At 34.0% G+C, this 17,029-nt stretch overlaps 1 protein-coding gene across 1 annotated transcript; it reads left to right on the top strand.

Moving 5' to 3' along the window:
- Window positions 1-14,800: 14,800 nt before the first annotated feature.
- Window positions 14,801-15,769, top strand: LOC108321394 (uncharacterized). Its single transcript, XM_017553141.2, has one exon. The coding sequence runs from the start codon at window positions 14,801-14,803 to the stop codon at window positions 15,767-15,769; it is 969 nt and encodes a 322-aa protein (XP_017408630.2).
- Window positions 15,770-17,029: the final 1,260 nt, after the last annotated feature.

The raw sequence follows: 17,029 nt of genomic DNA, 5'->3' as shown, positions 1-17,029 counted from the left end.
AATCATATGAAGCCAACATTATTTTTTTAATTTAGCAAACTATTTATTTTGAAAATAATAATCATAGTAAAAATTAAATAAATAAATTCCATTGCTCCTTCTCCAAGAAACTCTCATGGTCGAATCAAAGAACAAAACAACAGTAGTTTTGTAATATCATCCTAAAACTTAAAAATTAACCTATCAACTATATTGTAAATCTATCATTTTTAAAAAGCTTATATAAATGCAAATATATATATATAGTTGTACAAAATATGAAATAAATATAATCTCTATTTTCATTCAGAGACTTATTTTTCTAGCACTTATACCTATATTTCGTAGTTCACATAAATAAAATAAGCATATAATAATAAGTTATTAAAATAATTTTTTACTCAAGAAAATATATATACAAAGGTAACAAAAAAGTTATTTAATTCCATCAAAACATCACTATTTAAAAATAAAAAAATGACATATTAGTAAAAAAAATGTTTTAACACCAGATATTTTAGACATTATTATACTTTTGGTAGCAGAAACATATTTAAATAAGATAAAAAATAAATATTTTTTAATTTATGTTATAAAAAGATATAAAAATCTCTATTTTATTTTGATTTTCCAGAATTGAAACATAAAACTATAAATAAATAAAAAAAATAAAAAAAAATAGATTCGATTCTTATAATAATAGAAATCTAACATCTTTCTAATTTTTAAAAAAATATTTATTTTTAAGAGTATTAAAACTCAGTTAAAAAAATGTGAAAGAAGCACTCTTTTTTTTTTCAGTCTCGACTAGAATTCTGAAGGAAAATATTCCATGTCGAAAAAATGAAACATCAGTACGTATATTATAGCCTATAAACATAGATTCATCTCGGAATCGAGTTTTCTTAGAACTTAACGTCTAGAAAGTAAATAATCATGTATATTGCATAAAGGAATTTCTATTATTCAACGTTTTTCATAGAAATTTCAGAAGGTGGTTCGTGTAACCTTCGAAGGGACTTTTTCATTGTAAATATAATCGAGAAACATAAAATGTGAAGAAGAAAAGAAAATGAAAGAAAAGAAAATGAAAGAAAAGAAAAGGGAAGAAAACACGTCGAATTTGTCACAAAGTTATACCATATATGTGACTATTCTTCGTTGTTTGTGATTCGTTCATATTTTATTATTCGTATAATTTTATAATTCTCACCAATAGGAATAACATCAGTGAGAAATTATTATTATTATTATTATTATTATAAAATAGTAATTTTGTTTTGATCAAATTTGATTTGGACTTGTAAAATATAGGTGCTTTATGAACATATTTAGTGAGAAAGCATTTAGAATATTATTAATGTTAAATATGTAGGAAAATTATTTATTTTGTTTTCTTAATTAATAAAAAAATTAGGTATTGATATTTTACGTGTTGTTAACGTGTATAAAGAACTTTTAGGCTAATTAAAGCAAATGACCTAATAAAGGTCTCCACGTGATATATCTCTGATTTTCTGGTCAATATTTATTGAATGTGTACTCTAACTCTTTAAAATATCTCTATTCAAAATATCTCAAATATTTATGTCAACAACAATTTTTTTTCCTCCATTATTTATTTTTGAAAAGAAAAATAACGGTAAAATCAGAAATCTCAAAAACAATTACAGTGTTACTCCGCAGCCGTAGAGAAGAAAGAACATCGTTTAACAATGAAAAAGCAAGAAAGAAAAATGCTGAACACATGATAGTGAGAGTTTTTTTTTTTTTTTTTTAATATTTGAAATGTTCACAAAATATATATATGCATAATTGCAGACTTTCTTAGCCAAATAACGAAACGGATGTCTGCGGCAACATGAATATTCTGCACACAATGATTCAAACGAAATTGATTGTCTTACAAAGTATCATACACAAGCCTCTGAATTCCTCTGAATAAAAGTAGTATATATTGATATGTGATCATTAAGATTTAGAAAATATGAATGTCTTAGTTTAGTTATGTGAGATGTAGAGATTAGACGTTAGGTAGGCCCTAGGAGAAGGGTTGAGAGTTAGAAAGAAGCATTAGACTATATTTCTTGAGCAGGTTAGATGACTCTTGGCTAGACGCGTCTAGTGGAGAAACGAGCTTATAAGAGCATTAGACGCTCAAAACGAAATTAGACGCCCTAAGACTTTTAGGCAAGGTTTCATGCAATAGGTATAATGGCTAATATGAGTGGAGTTAACCCTGGAAGGATGCATGGAGGAAAAAAATCGGAGATTTGGTAGGAACATGATAGGCCCAAATGAAGAAACCAGCACTATCAACCAGACCATTGATCCAATTATGCCAACAAGGGTTCGCAATATGTCAAGATATTTAGCTGATTTCAAACTTTGATTAGTGGGGGTATAAAGTGAGGGAATATTTTTATATGACGTGTCAAGATCTTAGTGGGTTTGTTATTAATCATGTTTCTGATATATAAGTGCTAGTATGGTATGGATGGAATAAGAATTTTTTTTTCTCTTTTCTCTGTCACCAATTCTGCAGGAGGATCCTTGACCTCGAATCAAGAATTTTTAACCTATCAATTTGGTGCTTTCATTGAGAGTCGACCCTTTCCTTTTTTCCACAATTTTTCCATGTCAGATCATAACACTGGTTCTAAATCCATCACCAATTTGGAAGAAGCTATTCTCAAAGTCATCGTTAACCAAAATGAAATTACTACCCGTTTGGATGCCATTGTTATGGGTTTGTTATTAACCATGTTTCTGATATATAAGTGCTGGTATGGTATGAATGGAATAAGAAAGAAAGTTTCCTCTTTTCTCTGTCACCAATTCTGCAGGAGGATCCTTGACCTCGAATCAAGACTTTTTAACCTATCAGAACATCAGTTGTGTTTTTTTTCTATATGTTGTACCACCCTTTTATGAGGGACAATGTCAGGTGAAAAATTGTATTATGGCGTGATGTAGTTATTTTAGACAATGGAGCAGACATTCTGGGATTGCAAACTTTGTCTCTCATTTAGATAATCCAAACCACATTAGGTTAAATTAAGACGCCATGTCAATATTTTTCTTTACTCATTCCCTTATCTTGTTCTTTTCTATCGTGGGAGTTCTAGTGAGTAATGGAAGTTTGAGAAGACCTTAGAGTGAGAGTAACTAGCTAATAGTGACCTAATATCCTTAACCCTTTGTTTACTTGAATGGATTTGGGGAAGAGTGATTGAGTGGATTTGAGAGGATTTGAAGATATATTTTGTTGTTGTTTATTTGAGTGAATTTGTGGGTAAGTGAGAGTGAATTTGGAAGCAACGTTTGTGAGAATTAGTGTATGATTTGATTGATGTGACAGATTAAAAAAAATTATTTTCAAATCCACTCTCACCTACCTCCAAATATACTCAAATAAACAACAACAAAATTTATTTTCAAATCCTCTCAAATCCATTCAATCACTCTCCCTCAAATCCATTCAAGTGAACAAAACCTAAAAGACTTCTGTAGGAGAAGCTAATAATAATTCTCCCTGCACCTCACCTCCTTCTCCCTACACTACCCATTTTATACTTTTACCCTCATTTACTTAATGATTTCTCAACCACCAGCAATCTTCCTAACCTTCAACAACCCTAAGTGGTATAAACCCTAAATATCATTGTTACTGTACATGCACCCCCTTCACTGTTATTTTTCTGACTTTCATTTTTCACTCCTTTAGCTCTTCAGTGCACTGTTATATTGTTTTCTTTAGTTCTTCATTTAAGATTAAAACCTAACAAAAAAAAAATCAAATTTTACAAACAAAACAAAAATTCTTAAAAAAAAAATATACTAACTTAATAACAAAATAACACAGTCCAGGACTGAAACCGTAGAGACCCTAAATCGAAAAATACAGTCGCAAATCGATATGTGGTTGGCCTTAGCCGCAGTTTGAACTGCGGAAAACCCAATCCGCACTTCTAAGTGCGGCAGCCATTAACCGCAATTCCATGTGCGGTTTGGCCTGCAACTTCCGCCCAGATCAAAGCAGATATAAGCACAAACATTTTATCATTTTTCCCTACCGCATATACTAAAGAACACCCACAAATCAAAATAAAATAACTAACATGGACGTTGATGTACAAGAAGAAGACACCCTGCAACCACGACACCAACGATTGAAGAAACGAGGGACGAGAGCTAAGGCACCAACAAGAAAAAAAAGTGAGTAAAAAATTGAATAGAGGGGAAGGAAGAGCACTCATGTCCAAAAAATTGTGAAAAAGGAGGGAGGAGGGCAGAATCGTAGAGAGGAGAAAGAAGAAAGACTCAAGGGTAGGGTTTCACATGAGATGCGACAGAGAGGAGAAAGAAGCAAGGGTGTAGGGTTTAAAGTGAGACGCGGCTAAGAAAAAGTTTCAATTTTATGAGTGGATGAGTCAACATTTTTAGAAAATCAATGCTCATTGACATAACAGAAGTAGAGTTAGGGATGGGGGTACAATTGGAATTAAAACAAAATTAGGAGGTACAGGATGAACTTGGTGAGGTGCAGGGAGAATCACTCTAATAATTGTTATGGATGTATGCGCGAATATGTATCGCATGACGATGTATTTGGAGTGTAAAAATTACGATGTACTTATACTATCTTTTATTTCTTTGTGTGTGCACATTGTGAAGAATAACATGCTAAAGGTAATATGCATGCACTCGTGTATCTCGGGCAAGGGAGAGTCTAATTAAGATCTCGTTAAAAATTACTATGATATTTCCTATTGTTTTGGTTATGGTCGATGTTATATATGTTTAATATGTAATGTATGTCTTAATGTCTAAGTCATTGTCTTCGTTACCGTTCGTGCTAAATACCTATTCGGTTAAACTGGAAGGTTACCTACATAAGGTACTTCAATGCCAAAGGTAGTGAACCTTCGACATTTTAGCAAAATTAATGTGTATCAAATGCAATCACATATCTTTTTACTACAAGCCTATATTTGTAGTTTTCAGAATGAGCTTTGGATTAACGACAACCTAATCATGGCCTAATTGCTGATAATCACATTTTACTTTAAGCTAATTAGTGTTAGCGATAATCTCATGATAGTCAGACTGTTCAACCCATCATTGATAGATGATCGTCCGGTCTCTCACGTAAACATGATTGTGCAATCCTACGGTACACAACCCCCAAGTCTATCTTAATAAACAAAGGGGTTTGTGATGAGTGGCCATCTTGGTGGTATAGTGGGTGGCTTTTGGTTATTCATGACCGTGCGATGTTCGGGGCTGAACGGTTCGTGTCGATTTGGCCGTTAGGAAAAATGTTATAATTATTGATCTTGTGACACGTGGTGAGTTTGAATTTTTCGTGCTCCGGGAAACGAAACATTATGTGTTATGAACTGTTAGATTTAACATGATCTGACGGTTAAGGGTGATCCGCTTGAGGGTTCCCTATGCCTATAAATAGTATTAGGCCTTTCGGTCATTTTCACTATTACTCTGTTCCACTTTTTGCGAGCAGAGCGTCCATCCTTCTTCTTTCTACTCACGTAATAATGGCAATCATTGATCTTTTATCTTCTGAAGAGTTCGTAGGGAGAATCGGTCGGGGGTATGCGGATGATGAATCGTTCAGGTCAACCTCTGGTTCTTCTTCCATTTTGGGATCAACCAAGCAGTCATCAAATTAAGTTGGGGATCAAGCAGATAATAACGCGCGGTCTACTGCAAGGTCAACCACAATTTTTATTGAGATGAATGTGGCCCTTGATACTAGTGCATCCAATGAAGGGGAGCAAGATGTAGGTGCTCTCCCAATTGTTGTCGGTTATGAATGGGTGTTGCATAAGGTGGGCAAGTACGATACTTGCTTTCGTTCGGGAAATCATCTTCACTGGTCTACCGACCGATTCCCCTTCATGAAGTCTCCAAAGGATGGTGACAAGTTTAACTTGATCGTTTGCAAAGGAAATGAGTGGGTATTCCGTGGGAAGTAAGCTAGTCCTAAAGACTTTTTCTACATGAATTTTTACATGTTTAGAGAGCTCTTCATTCGTCTCCCTTTGGACGATTTTCAAATGGGTGTTTTACATCAGCTCAATGTCGCACCCACACAGTTTCATATGAACAATTGGATTTTATGCAAGCGTTCGTGGTAGTGTGCGCGACCTTAGGCATCACTCCCATGTCGCCTCTCTAGAGAATTCTTGTCAACCTCATCGATTCTGATAACCTTTGTAACGAAGTGTTTGGTAAGATGTTTATTTTGTTTGTTTTAGTTAATTGACCATTCTTGCTAAAAATTTTGGCTTCTTTTCAGACGTAATGACTTCCTGCAATCGAAACAAAGGGCTTTTCAAGAAGTTGTTTGCCTCGTGTGTTGTTCCTAGCGTGTAGCCGCATGTTCGACCTTCACCTATGATATCACGATGGTTGTGTTGGTGACCTCAAGGGAGAGGAGTACCACCTTGGATGTATGTGTGTGCATTGGAATGTTTATTTTCTAGGGGCACAATAAGAAGAGACCATTCAAACTCTACTGAAAATTGGATTCACATAAAGAAAGGTACATAATGAGTGAGACTTGGCATCTGCATGACATCGTACATCCTTTTTACATTTTCATATTGCATCTCATGTTTAAATGGAAATGTATAATCTTAACTCTAAGTTCTATGTTTGTTTAATGACATTTTCTAAGCATACTGTGAATATCTATTTGTGATTGCTTGTTGGCAAACTTTACACATTACATAGGGAGACTTGACACTATGGCCTTAAAAAAGATAATTTTTGAGATGTACATAAATAAGATAGAAAATATTTTTTGTTAGGTTTCTATGGTGACACTCACTGCACTTGGTTACCGGAGAATTGTCTGTCAAAAATGTAAAAAAAAAAAATATTGAATAAATTGACACCCATTTGAGACTATATGTTATTGGGGAAGAAACACTCCTTTGAGACTGAGTGTAGCAAGAAAAAAAGAAAAATGTCTTACCATTTAAACGAGAACATATTAAAAAGATGAAATTGTTATTATTATTATTATTATATATATATATATATATATATGGTTAAATTGGTTTTAGTCCCTCAACTATCATGCGATTTTAGATTTAGTCCCTCTTTCAAACTTTGGTACACTTTGACTCTTTTTCTTAAGGAAACTATAATTTTCGTCCTCCAAAACCAATGCCGTTAAAATTAGGCTGAGCTGGCTAACGTTTGGTCACGTGTGATGACATGTTTAATGGCTAACGTTTGCCACGTTGGTATCTTGCAATGGAAAGTGAGAACAATGGTTTAAACCATTGGTTTATTAGCTTGAACCTAATGTCAACCAATGTTTGGTTAGAAGTGTGGTATGTATGCAGTTTGGCAAAGACGAAATCATCATTTAAGCTGGAAAGAAGGGTGAAGAGCAAAAGGTTGGAGTTGGTCTTCTTGGACATTGGTGTACTTGGTCATGTAAGTTGATTTTTGTTTTTCATGGGAATAGAGGGATGAATTGGGGATATAAGGTTTTGTTGGGAATAAAGGGAACTAAGTTGATTTACTTTCGAAATCATTGTTGAATGGAAATGAAAGCTAACAGTGGAGGAATCAGTTGCACGCGAAGGAGCATTAGTTTTGGAATGTCCCAAACGTGTGGATCCTCCTCTCACTTAGCTTCCAAAATCTGTGGTTGTGGGGAAAGAATGTTGTTGTTGAAGGCAACTACATTGAAGAACAAAGGAAGACTATTTTTGAGATGTAGAAATTGGACAGTAAGCGAGAAAATGTTTTACTTATTGTGATGAAGTTTTTATTAATGATTTGTAATTTTTTTGTAGAGTAATTCAAAATGTAACTACTTTGAATGAGTTGATGAAGGAGATTATGAAATTCAAGGAACCTTACAAAGGAAGACTGAAGAAGTTGAAGTTTTTATGGAAAAGGAAAAGGTTGTATTGGATGTAAGGAAGAAGAATGAGAAGTTGAAGAGGAAATTAGAGCAAGAGAGAAAGTATTGGAAAATGATGTTGCTTATGTTTGTTTTGTCATGGGCATTAACAATGATGTTTTGTATTATGTTTTTGTTAAAGATAAATTGTAATTAGTATGGTAATTTTTAAGTGTTTAATTCAATAAAATATTGGAAGTTGAGTTCAATTATGCCTTAACAAGGTATATTATGTGCATTTGTATGAACATACATTATTGTTGTGATCTTAAATGAAGCATTTTGAAGATATAAGTTGATGTTGTATCATGTGTTTTGAAATGACCAAATCTCGTACCAAATGTCATTGAAGAACATAATAAGTTCATTGTTATATGCTTTCAAATATGGAATCCTAACATTTACTTCAAAACTTCAGATTATAAACATTCCTATTGCTTGTCACTTTATCTGATACCAAATCTCATACCAGAAACCAGCACCAAGGTTCCCTGACAGGTTCATGTAAAAAAATAATAAGGTTATCTGAAATTGAACACAGTGACAGGTTGAGGCACTGGACTTGGCAAATGAAGCTGTACTTTTAACAAATAATAGGTGCATTTAGAAGTCAGATTCACAATATGTAAATTTATGAGATATGAATCCCCTTATGCCTTCAAAATAAGTAATTCCAACAACCAATTTAATGCACAATGAATCAAATGGACTGTGAACAGTTAATTTCACTCCACGACAACAATCACAAATTGAGAACAATTCAAAAGTTGTCCTATACCATTATATACGAGAATTCATTTGCCTACAACGTTCAAGTGGTCCCTTAGCACTTTAATGAACATTACATGTGCTACTGGATGACAAAAAAGTGGTAGAAAAATAATGTACCGACTACTAAGTTGTTCCCTAAGTGAGTCACATTCAGTACATAAAAGCATTAAAAATATCACATACCTACACTAAAAGTTCAATTACTACTAGCTTGAGACCCTACAATTTGTGTAGGCAGTATTGTTGTGGATGTTCTTCTTCCCCCTTGACGACTAATTGCCCTAGTGGATGTTGTTCTAGCTTGTGATCTTGATGCAGCTCCTCCATCTATGGCAGTTCCCCTTCTTGATGTTCTTCCATCTTCTGTTGTTGATGCAGATCCTCGTGTAGTTGAAGTTTGTCTTCTTGATGTTCTTCCAGGTTGTGTTGTTCCAGAAGTTCCTCTAGTCGCACTTGCCCTTGTGGTCTGTCAAAAGAGTAAGGTAGTTAGAATTCACATAGTTGTAAATAAGAATTTAAATAACATAATACTAAGAATTACCTTGCTTTTCTTTCCCTTTTTACAACTTCTTACATTATGTCCATATTGATTGTAGCTACTACACTTGATACTAATATATTTCTTTGACAACTTTGAATGACTGACATTCTAACATGAACAATTTACACCCAAATAAAACCAACAATAAACGAACACCAAAACTAAAAAATTACCTTCCTTCAAATCACACTTCTTTCACACCAAATGCAACAACCACAACACCCACAACAAGCGCTTAAGCAAATTGATCGAAGACAAAAACTAACAAACTCACCGTAATCGCGATTTTCGATTTACCTTCAACATAAAAGTAACTTACAAATCCTAATTTTCATTCGTGTAAAAAATTCCCAATTTAACTAAGTAAGGAACCCTAATTTGCTTCAACTGAATTACTCACTGACCACAAGTCATCAAACATGTCATGAAACGTGACAAACGTTAGCCAACTCAGCCTAATTTTAATGGTGTTGGTTTTGGAGGACGAAAATTATAGTTTCCTTAAGAATAAGGATCAAAGTGTACCAAAGTTTGAAAGAGGAACTAAATCTAAATTTGCATGATAGTTAAGGGACTAAAAACATATTTAAACCACATACACACACACACACACACACACACACACACACACATATATATATATATATATATATATATATATATATATATATATATATATATATACACACAACGATACTAGCTTAGGAATTTCATCAAATAGGTGGGAGACAAATAAACAAATTTGTTAATTCCAAGAATTACCAAATCTGGCTCAACACATATTACCAACAAGAATTCAATGTGATACAAGAAGACTCATCATTCATACAAACTCTAAAATAATAATTACATTACAAATTGAAAACAAACAGGACAAACAAACTAAATAACTACATGCAAAGTGATAAAGCGCTTTAGGTTAGAAGTAAAAATGAAAGGATGGATTATTATGGGAAGGCAAGAGGGAATAATAGTGACTAGAAAGGCTATCTGATAACATTAATTCTAACTTTTAATTGTGTTAAGTTTTGTGAATAAAAATCAACTCTTCTTTAGCTTTTATCTTGCTTAACTCTCAACTATGTCTTGTTTTTGTTATTTGTTATATTTTAGTTATTTTATACTTGTTTTACCTTTAATCTATGTTTGAGTGCATGAGCTAAGTGAATAGGAAACAATTATGGTGGAGGAAAACAAGCTAAAACTCAAGGAAACATGATTAGAGAACCAAAGATGAATTTTTAAGCAAATAGGTGGCCTTGGATGGTAAAAAATATTTGTTGAATCTTTTGGCAAGCGTACCAATAGTCAACTGTAGTATAATGATTTTTAAGTAAAAGTATCGATCCCACGAGGAACAACTTCAATTAAATAGATAATTTTATCTCAAACAACATATATACAAGGATATACAATCTGATTCATAATGGATTTTTGTAATTTATATTAAGTTGCGTGAAGGTAAGATAATAACAACAAATAAGCTAGAGAAAATTTAATATGAGAAGTTGGGATTGAATTCATCTATCTCACTCGTCCGCCATCTGGATGAATATAAACATATAGCATCTGAAATTACCAATATTGATGCAACACACAAAAGTCATTTATACTGATTCATCGCGTATAAAATTCTTAAGATCAGTTCCTTGAATATTGATTCCTCACATATCCAACAAATTGTCCAGCATTATGGTCAAGTGTTATAAACAATTGATAAACTGAAATTTATCCCTAGCATCATAGGATATCAAGTATTCTTGTTCAGATATGATTTTAGAAATACTTTTCAGTCACGTCTAAAACCAACATTCATGAAACTATTGATCAGATAGAATCAAGCACTAAGAGTAGAATAAAAATACCAATATTGAATAAAAACAGAAAAGCTATATATAAATATCACCAGATTACATTCGAGTTCGAATCGATTACATTCAATCTTTCTTAGATTGGGGCGAATTGATACAAATGCACAATTTAAAACAAAAGTGCCAAAATTTCATATGAAAATTTACTACATTTTTGCACTTATCAGTGGTTCATCAACTCTGAGCGATGGTTGTCGGCGTAGGGCGGTGGTATAGCAGAGGTTGCCCTTTTCACATTTTAATTGATGGCATGTAGCAATACTGAAATGGTATTGGGTAGTGATGTCGCTGACATGACAAAATAAGGTATTTATTCATACTTCTTATGAGGGTTTTGGCTCATTTCCTCTTTTGCATAAGTTATGTTTGCCTAAGGTGCTTAGGTGGGGCCTTTGAAGGCTACCACGGGTGCTGAGAAGCTCTCTATTCTCCTTCATGGGTCTCCATCTTCATCTATGACAATTTCCCCCTCTATGGGTTGAAGAGGAAGCGGGGTTGCGAATTGGAGATGAAGACACGAATGAGAGACACAATTGGAGTGTGGAGTAGATGCTAAGAACCTTGGGATAGGACTTGCATCTTCTCTTTGGTTTCAATTTCTTCCCTATATCTTCATTTTGTAAACCCTAGGTTCTTTACCATAAGAACTAAATTTATTGTTGAAATTAAATGTAATAAACTTTTTTCTTGTGTATTTTATTGTGTTAAAACATGTTTTTCCAATTCTATGTTAATATTTGATTTCTATGCTTAAAGCTTGTTATGACTTATTCACCCATGACTTGATTATTGGTTTTTGAGATGTTGGAAATATCTTTTGAACTTAGAACTAAAGTTAAATACCTAATGGAGATTGTATCTAGGGATAGAACATGATTCATTAATAATATGAAGACTCTTAAACTTAATGCATCGTGCTTGTCGAGGATTAAAGTCATTGGTACTTGATGAGTTATCATAGACTCAAAGTCACTAGGGATAAAATTTGAGTAATTTTGTGAGTTGACTGTGATATGAAATTGGAATTGAGATGATTGAGAATGTATTAGAATGAAATGGTTGAAGTCTAATCGTGACAATTATAAATACTTTATGTTAAATTTATGTTGCACATAAATTGTTTGATAAAAATACAATTTGTTTTTGTTTTTTTTATGAACATTGTCTTCTAACCAAGTTATAGATTGTAAAAATTGTCATGTGTTACATAAATTCATTGAGAGAGAATGGTAAATATTTATTACTTATTAAGTGTTATCGACATACTTGTCATTTCACTCCAACACTATCACTGGAAAAGAAAACACAATCACTATTGATAAAAGTGTTTGACTTTGGTAACAACCCAAATTAAAAAAAAAAACCCTAAATCCATAAAATCAGATAAGGAAACATAAAATAACAAATTGATAACAAACTATGAAGAATTGAGAATCAAACCCTTTAGTGAGACACATTCTCCCAGAGTTATAATATTGGGTTGTTAATCTATTTGTATGTGGGTTGCGAATATTAAAGATAGTAATTTTAAAAAATAAAATACAAAACCTTTAATAAATTAAAAATGAGATGAACGGTGATATTATTAAAATACGTAATATTAATAAAATAAAGAACAAGTCATATACTAAAGAATTTGATGAACATTAGTGAACTTCCATTCGTGAAGCACTTAAAACATATCTTTGTCAGATACCTGGACACGGATAAACAAGCTTCATCCACGTGTCTGTGCATCAGAGGTTTCGACACACCTCAACTTGAAAATTTTCTTAAATCTTTGGTAGTATTGGATATATATATATAGTAAAAAGAGACCCATACTATTGTTAGGGGAGAAATCCAACCGACCACTTGACCGTGATTAAGGTGGTAAAAATACATAAACTTGTTGGTTGTGGGTGTTATTCTTAGATGCTCACATAGGATTTCAAAGGCCTTTAGAAAGACCCACTGTTTTAATGAAGCTGGCTATGTGCCACCCTTATCATTGCATTCGAAGTCGGACAAAGAAAAAGAAACATTAAGGTCATTAAACATGTATTCGTACACAAAAGTAAAGTTAACATAACATGACAGGTTTTTTGAACACCCTATCACTAGTAGAACAAAATTCAACAAATTCTTCAAAGACATATACTAAAACAAGAAACAAAATCCTTCACTGATAACATGGAAAGGAAGCCAAAAGTATAACTAACAACCTTCCCCTAAACCCAAAAATACTTGAGATCGTTAATGGGAGGAAATTTTGTCCTTTTACCCTTCTTAGGAGACTCTCTTCATGGATTCATGACAACTCTTCAAGGTAGGTTCATTTGAAGAACCCTCTCTAGGAATAGAGTCAATGTGACTCGAGAGTTGTCATCCACAATGGTAATAACCTCTGGTTCAACCAAAGCATACAAAACGTGGGTGAGTGTAGAATTTCAAATCCGTTTTTAATTTTTGAATTTCAAATTATAGTGTTTTACTGCTTAAAATAAGTTAATTTTTGTTTTCTAATTTTTATAAAAAATTCAATTAAATTTCTAATTTTTATTTGATTCAATTTACTTTTTTAATTTTAAAAATAATCCTACTAAATCTTTTTTGTTAGAATTATGCATTAAATCATTCTCTCTAAAAAATAAAATTAATTTAAATATTTAGACCTTTTAAATAGAATAATTTGATGTATAAATTCTAACAAAACTCTAATGTTAATTTAATGAAAAAGATCTAATTGAATAATTTTTAAAAACTAAATGACTAATTTAAACCAAATAAAAATTAGTAATCTAGTTGAATCTTTTATAAGAATTAGAAGATCAAAATAAGATTTTAACCTTTAAATTTAAAATACCATGTCAAAAAATCCTACATTTCAATTCTTTTGAATTTCTTTATCCATACATGTTGAGGTTAATCAAATTCTCAACTGTAATAACTGTCTTTTTTGACAATTAGCTTTTGTCTGTTTCTTCTACTACTTATATTGTTTCATTCATAATGAGAAATTCGCTTTCTCAAAGTCCTCTTCACTTTGCACCAGTCTTTGTAATATTCTTTTTCTTCTGCATATTTCGTTTAACAGTGGTATCAAGAGTTTGGTTGCGTGGCCCTGGAGCAACGATGAAGTTCAAGAAACTCATCAAGGAAGAGTCTCGTGGCAGCAATGGCTGGAGTAATTCATAGCAACCTGCCGGTGTTTGATGGCAAAGGCTATGACGACTGGTGTGTGAAGATGGAAGCAATTCTTGGCTTCCAAGAAGTGGATGATGTTGTGAAGAAAGGTTTCAGAGAACCTTAAAGAACGATACAGATGAGATGAAGAAAGAATATAAAGAGAACAGACGACTGGACTGTAAAGCTAGGATGTTGTTGCATCAGTGCATATCTGCGATAAATTTTCCAGAAAGTTTCGAAGGTTGCCACGACAAAGGAAGTATGAGATATTTTGCAAGAAGGTTATGGCAATTCTGGAAGATTAGATTGCAGTCTTTACAAAGACAGTATGAGCTCCTGTGCATGGGGGAACAAGAAACCATTGTTGAATACATTGGGAGAATCCAGGTTATGGTGAATGCAATGAAGTCTTGTGATAAGACTATGAAAGATAGAAAGATAGTCGAAAAGATCCTTAGAACTTTAACTCCTTAGTATGATCATATAGTGGTTGCCATAAAGGAGTGTAAAGATCTTGAAACCATGAGAATTGAAGAACTGCAGAATTCGCTAGAAGCACATGAACAAAGGCTAATCGAAAGGAAAAATGTTGAAAAAGGCATGAATCAAGCCTTACAAACCAGAACTGACCAAAAGTTCAAAGGTCGTGGAGTTGGAAGAGGTAGAGGGCGTTCAAAGGGTGGACGAATTGGAGGCAGAAACACAAGCTTCTCCGAACAATTCTCTGAAGAAAATGGCAGTGATAAAAAAGAAGTAAATAGAAGAGGTGGAAGGCAGTCGAAGGGAAGAGGCAAAGGCAGAAAAGGCTACGACAAAAGGAATATCCAATGTTTCACATGCAGCAAATACGGTCACTATTCCTCGGAATGTTGGCACAATGAAGATGCAAAGAGAATCAAGAATGGTGAATCAGCCAACCTTGCACAGGAAACAGGAGACTCTGAATCTGATCATGTCGTGTTGATGAGCATAGTGGAAGAACGATGTAAAAGATTGACCCAGAACAGGTGTAAGCGAGAAATGATTCATTTGGCAGACAGGTCTAACGAAGCACATGTGTCAATCGCAAATAGTGTAACGCATGCACTGGGTGATCGAAGACACGTGTCTTTCTCAGATGAAGTGCGACATGCAGCAGATGATGATGAACTACCTACACATGCGCTACTCTCAAATGACACAAATGGTGCGGTAACTGATGACTCATGCAGCTGGTACTTAGACACGGGCTACTCGAATCATATGACAAGGAGACGAGAATTGCTTGTGAATATTGATTCAAGTATAAAGAGATGCGTGAGGATTGTGAATAATAGCACCATTATGGCGGAAGGAATTGACAAAGTCTTGATCACCTGTAAGAATGACAAGATTTCCTACATGGATGACGTGTTATACGTCCCAACAATGAAGAGCAACCTGTTGAGTTTGGGACAACTCCTGGAGAAAGGATATATTATGTCTATGCATCAGCGACACAGAATTGTTTGACAACAAACAACGCTTAGTGATTAAAGCGTCACTCGCCAGAAACAGAACCTTCAAAGTGAATTTGAATGCTGCAGCAATATAGTACTTATCGGCGGTAAATGATGAAGAAGAGAGATGACTTGGCATTACAGATTTGGTCATCTGAATTTCAAGAGCTTGAGAGAATTGAATAGCAAAGGATTGGTGCTAGGAGTACCCTTGATAGATGCTCCAACTAAAATCTATGAAGGGTGTGCTATAGGGAAACAAACTAGGAGAAAATTCAAGAAATTTGCACCAAAGAAAGCAAAACAACCACTTGATGTAGTTCACTCAGACGTATGTGACCCTTTTGATGTGTCTTCACTCGGAGGTAATAGATATTTCCTAATCTTTGTAGATGAATGGACTAGGAAAATTTGGATTTATTTGCTGAAAGAAAAGAAAGAAGTGTATTCACATTTTGTCAAATTTTGTGCTATGGTGGAGAGGCAATCGGCCTTGCAAATCAAGACTTCCAGAACCGATGGTGGTGGTGAATTCAATTCTGGAGAAATGAAAAGGTTCTGTGATGATAAGGGAATTGTGCATGAGGTGGTAACTCCATACACACCCCAGCACAACGGCTTGGCTAAAAGGAGAAAAAGGATGCTACTTGACATGACAAGATGTATGATCAAAGGGAAGAGGTTACCACATTGTTTATGGGGAGAGGCCATTTCTACTGCTGCGTATTTGTTGAACAGAAGCCCAACAAAGGCTTTGTCAAACTGCACCCCTGAAGAAGCATGGTCTGGAGTAAAGCCAACTACACACCATTTGAGGATTTTTGGATCAGTGTGCTACAAACATGTGCCGGATGAAAGAAGAAGGAAGCTGAATGATAAGAGTGAGACTCTTATTCTAGTTGGCTATCATCCAACAGGTGCCTACAGATTGTATGATGCAGTAAAGAAGAAGATTGTCATTAGCCGAGATGTGATGGTGGATGGGCAGCAACTTTTGACTGGAAAGAGGATCAGGCAAAGCCAGATGTTGTGTCAAGTTGGTTAGAAGATAAGAACTCTATTGCAGAACAAGTTACAGCAGATAGTGGAATCAGCAATAGAAGATCTCAAAGAACTAGATTTCCATCTACCAGACTTTTAGACCATGAGGTACTCACTGATAATGATATAGCAGGTTCTGGTGATCTAGTTCATTGTGTGCTCTTAGCCGATGTAGAAGCCTTGACTTGGGAGCAGGCGATTAACATAAAAGAGTGGAAAGAAGCTATGTTGA

Source organism: Vigna angularis, chromosome 1 (assembly GCF_016808095.1).
Source record: "Vigna angularis cultivar LongXiaoDou No.4 chromosome 1, ASM1680809v1, whole genome shotgun sequence".
NCBI lineage: Eukaryota > Viridiplantae > Streptophyta > Magnoliopsida > Fabales > Fabaceae > Vigna > Vigna angularis.
The sequence above is the reverse complement of the archived record's forward strand: the minus strand, read 5'-3'. Positions and strand labels throughout refer to the sequence as shown.

What these genes read in the sequence shown, in the direction of transcription:
- LOC108321394 (XM_017553141.2), top strand. Translation starts at nt 14,801, where the DNA reads ATGAGAATTGAAGAACTGCAGAATTCGCTAGAAGCACATGAACAAAGG.